At 49.0% G+C, this 5691-nt stretch overlaps 2 protein-coding genes across 4 annotated transcripts in view; one reads left to right on the forward strand and one right to left on the reverse strand.

Annotated features, from left to right (window-relative positions):
- Positions 1–2759, reverse strand: part of GAK (cyclin G associated kinase) — a 61949-nt gene extending 59190 nt beyond the window's left edge. The window contains exon 1 of the mRNA XM_023507700.1: positions 2487–2759. Within this exon, the coding sequence (XP_023363468.1) occupies positions 2487–2631 (145 nt within the window). The 5' untranslated portion in view covers positions 2632–2759. The remainder of the gene's footprint in view (positions 1–2486) is intronic.
- A 145-nt stretch (positions 2760–2904) lies between these two features.
- The window catches only part of TMEM175 (transmembrane protein 175), a 20870-nt gene continuing 18083 nt past the window's right edge, over positions 2905–5691 (forward strand). For all 3 annotated transcript variants that reach the window (XM_003801144.3, XM_023507689.1, XM_012812274.2), the window contains exon 1: positions 2905–3082. The gene's annotated coding sequence lies outside the window, so the exon portion shown is untranslated. The remainder of the gene's footprint in view (positions 3083–5691) is intronic.

Genomic DNA, 5691 nt, shown 5'->3' on the forward strand with positions numbered 1-5691 from the left:
CAAAAAAAAAAAAAAAAAAAGTTAGAAAACTGTCTGCCTCCAACAATCCATTTCAAAATGCCAATGCAAATTTCTAAGAACTATGAAAACCATTTTTTCTTGATTTATTTGATAGTAAAACCTGGTCTATCATCAAGTCTTTTAGGATAAAATCCGACATGAACTGATATGGGGCCAATTACACACTTTAGGGTGGCACCTGTGGCTCAAGGAATAGGGCGCTGGTCCCATATACCGGAGGTGGCAGGTTCAAACCCGGCCTGGGCCAAAAACTGGAAAAAAAAAATGCTGCAATTACACACTTTAATTATGCTGCAGTGGCAATATTTATTAATTTAATTGAAGACATATTAACGTGACTAATTACAGAATGTGGTCCTAACCACTCTGGGGGTAACCCATAACACAGAAAACATATACTGCATTATCCTTCCAAAATCTGAAAACTTGTGAAGTTGTAAACATCTACACTCCCAGGTTTCAAATTATGGGCCTTCCCCATATTTATACAAGACAGCTTGAATTCCTATAGTGTATGGTCTAAGGTAGCTGTCCCAGCAAAATATACTTAAATGTTTATCAAGTTTCTTACCCTGTTTCCGTTCAGAAAGAGGCTCCAAAAACAATGTAGAGGTTGCAAGGCACCTCTTAAGTTTAAATGAAGAAAATCTACATCACATAATTGCATTAGTTATGTTTTTATCTCCTGACCTGTCTAAAAAGCAAAGGGAAACAAGTTCTTTCGCAGAACCACAGCCTGCTGCCATGTTTCCTTGTTCATCGGGGGTGTGAAGTTACCTGTGTAAGCTGCTTTCTCGACTCAAACTTTTCCTGCCAATTGGAACCACTTCTCATCTGCAGTTCTTCTTCCAGCTCTTAGCCCTGTACCACACAGGGTGCACTCTCCATCCTTCCCACTTTGAGGCAAGCTACCTTTTGCCTGGCCTTTCCCCAAGGCTGCACTGTCTGTACTGCCCTAAAGCATCTGTCCAATACTGCTTGTCGCTCAGACATTTGCACATGCGGCTTATTGGTAGAATGCTCTAGATATGGCAGAAACCAGGTCCTAGCCACTGTAAATTTCTTACTGAAAGAAGACAATTGTGTGGTATTTTCAAAACAAATAAACTGATATAGAAGAACTCTCCTCTTTCTAAGGGATGTAAGAGAAAATCACATATTCCTTCCTAGAGGTACTAGCCCTCACTTCTAAAGGAGAAGCCTGGAGCTTTCTCATCAAACCACACCCCAAACTTAGTTGTTTCTGATCACAGTGGAGACAAAGTGACTGCTAATGATACAGCCAGTGTCTCCTCAGGCCTTCTAGAATAAAGACATCAAAATTCCAGTGGGTACAGGGGTAGGAGGCCTAGTGAGGGTTTGGTCTTTTGCTCCCGCTCCCGTGAGCAAAGTGATCCAAGTGCAGCAGGATCACGTTTAAGCACTAGTGCCAAAGTCAACTGTGTTTAACCAAAAAACTTCACACTAGTGAAACATAACACATCCCTGGACACACTGGACAAAATGTAAGGAAAATTCAGAAAAGTAAACCCCCCACTGAAACTGATGATCAATTCCCAGTGATGAAGGCAGCATTCAGGAAGCTACAAAAAGCACGCAGAAACAAAATTGATGAAAGACTGACTTGAAGATACTGAAGCTGACTACCCTGTCCACCACACCAATTCTATATAGGTCAGGACTGTTGGCTCTGCTTCCTGTGAGTTACATGGAATCACAAATGGATGTCCACTGTAGGAGACACCCTCAGGGTATAAGAGGAGCAACCTGTGCCCAGACACAGTACACTGTCTGTCCTCCACCTACACCCAAGCAGGGCAGGACTGCAACTCCCCTGAATAAGTGCAACACTAACTTTGAAGATCCTCAAATTTTAGAGAGTCAGTCTTGGCCTTTTCTCCAAAGTCCAATCCTGTCTCTCGCCTGCAACAGTCCTAGCCAAGACCCACAGTTTACACCCACCCAAATGTACCACTCGCCTTTTGAGTCCAGCTTTCAGCCTCCACTGTGGCCCCTTCCCCTAACCTCCCTGCCGACCACTCTCCTCTTCCACAACCCAGAAGATCGCTCTTACTCCAGGCCTCCTTCTATGACCACCTCCCGTCAGCCTGACCCTACTCCTCCGGGAAGTAAGTACCTAGCCCAGATCCATCCTCATCTTCAGCGATCACCTCTGACGACCTACCCCCGGCCTTGGTGGTGACCCTCCCCAGGCAGTGACCCTCCCCCGGCCCGGCTCTGACCCACAGCCCCCAGGAGTGACCCTCTCCAGGCCTGGCCCTGACCCACAACCCTGCCAATGACTATCCTCGACCCAGCCCTGACCCACGCCCCACCCACAGTGTTTAGTCTAAGGTAATTGTTCCGGCAAAACATACTTAAATATGTTTATTAAGCAGACCATGCCCCCAGCGACCTGGGAGACGAACCCCCGCGCCAGGACCGCGCCGCTGACCCGGGCCTACCCTCGGCCAGGACTCGCCGCACCCGCAGCCGCAGCTCGCCCAGTTCCACCGTCTGCCCCACGAAGTCACTCTGGTCGCGAGCGGCAGCACTGCCCAGGGAGCCTGGGCCTGCCAGGAAGTCGAGCGCCGACTGCAGCAGCGACATGGCGGCAGCCGCACAACCGGAGCGGCCGACTCAGGCTCCCGCTCGGTCCTGGTCTGCTTAACAGCCGCCAGCCTGCAGTTCTTCCATCTTCCGCCCCGGCGCCGTGACGTAGGCACGCGGGAGAACGCTGCGCTCCCGGCTGCCAGGAAAGCGCCGACACCTCATTTCCGCCGCGGCGGCTAGGCGCGCAGGCGCAGAAATACAGGTGCGACGGCGCGTGCGTGACGCCGCGGGTCTCCTGATCAACTTCCGGTTGCTTAGCGCGCGAGCGGGGCCTACCGGAGCGGAGACGCGCCGAGGTGTGGCGGTGGCGGTTCCCGCGCAGGTAGTTTAGCGCCGGGCCGCGCCCCACTCTACGTCCAGCGGGAGGCCGGTCCCCAGATTTCTGCGGTGCGAGCGCCGCGTCTGCGCATGGGCTCGGGAGTGCTGGCCGCTCGCGGCACAGGAGCGGGTAGGGGCACGTCGAACACTCAATAAATATTCAGTTTTAGTCTCGGGGTGGGGGGCGGGCGCGTCCTGTGACTTTTAGTGACGAGGGTCGCAGCTCCGTCGACGCGCACAGTGCGTTTGCCAGCGTGCTCGGAGAAGCCAGATCGCTGGGAGGCTGGCCGCGGGGCCTGGGCTGGGGCCGTGGCCGGCGGGGGAGCCGCGGGCGGGTTCACCGGCCTTCTGGTCTGCGAGAGCGGGTACTCGCTTCCCCCGCGACCCCTTCAGCTTTGAACAGTGGAATTCGAGAATACGGTGTCGCGCGGAGCGTGTAGCAGCCCAGAGTTATTGCTGGACAGCGGGTGCGCGTCGCCCTGAGGACGCACCGGCGAACTGCAGTTACTAGTGGGCTTTTAAAGGAAAGACGAGACCGTTCCTAACTTGTTTACATTAAAACAGCAAATTGTTGATTGGTTGTACATTGTTCTAAAGATGGTTAGTGAAGCTGCTAGTCCACAACGAAACACTGTAAACAGTTGCCCCAGGCACCGTGGCCCTGCTTCTGTCTCTGGGTCTGACAAAATCTTTTTTTTTTTTTTCGGAAACGGAGTCTCAGTATGTCGCCCTCGATAGAGTGCTGTGGCGTCACAGCTCACAGCAACCTCTAACTCTTGGGCTTAAGTGAACCTCTTGCCTCAGCCTCCCAAGTAGCTGGGACCACAGGCGTCTGCCACAATGCCCGGCTATTTTTTTGTTCCACCATTTTAGTTGGCCCAGGCCTGGTTCGAACCTCCCACCCTCAGCTTATGTGGCTGTCTCCGTAAACACTGTGCAACAGGCGCCAAGCCAGGGTTTGACAAATTTTGCAAACCTCACTGGGCTCGGCTCAGCGCCTGTGGCTCAAGTGGCTAAGGTGCCAGCCACATACACCTAAGGTGGCAGGTTCAAATCCAGCCCAGGCCCGCCAAACAACAATGGTCCCTAGCATTTTCCAACATAAAAGCAAGTCCTCTTAGACCACTGAGAAGGGTTCATCATGCCCAATTACTTGGGGATAAAAAGGCGATTTTCTTTATAGAATAATGAGGGAAAGATCAGTAGACACATCTTGTTTGTTTTTGAGACAGTCTTGCTTTATCTCATGGGCCAGAGTGCGGTGGTGTCATCACAACTCACAGCAACCTCAGACTCTGAGTTCCTCCTGCCTCAGCATCCCCAGTGCTACCAGACTACAGGTGGCTGCCACAAGTCCTGGTGAATTTTTCTATTTTTAGTAGAGATGAGTCTCACTCTTGGTCAGGCTGGTCTTAGACTACTGACCTCAAGTGAACCTCGCACCTTGGCCCTCCACAGTGCTAGGATTGTAGGCATAAGCCACTGTACCCACCCAACATGCATTTTTATTTTTTTCACCACTACACGTTTTTAAGGAAAAATGAATTAGTCACTATCATTTAAAGACTGCAAGATTAAATTGTAAAAACCCAGTGTTCCAGCTTCTGCAGATAAACCATATCAGGCAGTATTGGACCCACAATCCTGTGTGTTTTAGGTCACCTACAACTACCTCCTTCAGTGAGACACAGCCATTTGCCTACAAACTTGGCTTATTTGTTACCTGCCTGGTTGTTGTAGGCATGTGAGGTTGCAGCCCCTTGTATGTAATATTTGTTTTCAAGGTCAAAAGTGGACTCTAAGGGTCAAATCAGCATTTTATTCTCCCTGGATTTTAAGCTACAAAAATATCCTTTCAGACAGGCCAGTATCTATTACCTTTATCATTGAAAGATAACATGCTCGACTCATCAGAACATTTATTCTATTTTATGGAATGAAGTGTTGCATGATTTTAGAATCACAGTAAAGCCAAGCAAGATCTTCAAACTAAAAGAAAAAATAATAACATTACTTTAGTTTATACAGTGAGCTATTGCTTACAACGCCCTTTTTGTGATGGTTCACGTCAGTGCAAAGAAAGTGCAGCATAATTAACCCCCCCTTTTTTTGGATGAGAAAACATGCTCAACAATGTTATTACTTGGACAGGGCTAGTCCTGTCCTGTCCAGTGATAAAGTGAGAATTCAATGCAAGTTGTATGGCTTTTTCAGCATGTGCATTTGTCTGGTAAACTAGAATACAAGGATTGGGAGCTCAGGGAAGAGTCCAGGCTAGAGACAAGTATTTGGGAACCCTTGGCGCATATATATATATATATATATATGTATGTATATATATATTTCTAGGAACTGAAGAGGGCCAACACAGCATAGTTAGACATGAAGAAAACCAAGAAAGAATTATGGTATAGAGCCAAGGCAGGGGGGTGAAAGATGGTTAAAAGTGTCCAATGTAGGCTTGGCACCTGTGGCTCAAGTGGCTAAGGCGCCAGCCACATACATCTAAGGTGGCGGGTGTTGCGTTGGGGTTTCGCGAGAGACAGACAGCATCGCCACAGGTGTAGTCTCGCATCTAGAATTATTATGATAAAAGAGACAGACTACCTCCTGATGGCAAGTAGCAAAGTTTCTTGTTCTTGACCACCCGTTTGTAGTTGGCTGGTCACATACACACTGTTAATTAACAAGTAAAGTATACATACTACTAATCTTTTTAAAAGTTAGTTCAATCGGCTC

The sequence above is a fragment of the Otolemur garnettii genome, unplaced genomic scaffold (genome assembly GCF_000181295.1).
Source record: "Otolemur garnettii isolate 467f Iridium unplaced genomic scaffold, OtoGar3 scaffold00198, whole genome shotgun sequence".
Lineage (NCBI taxonomy): Eukaryota > Metazoa > Chordata > Mammalia > Primates > Galagidae > Otolemur > Otolemur garnettii.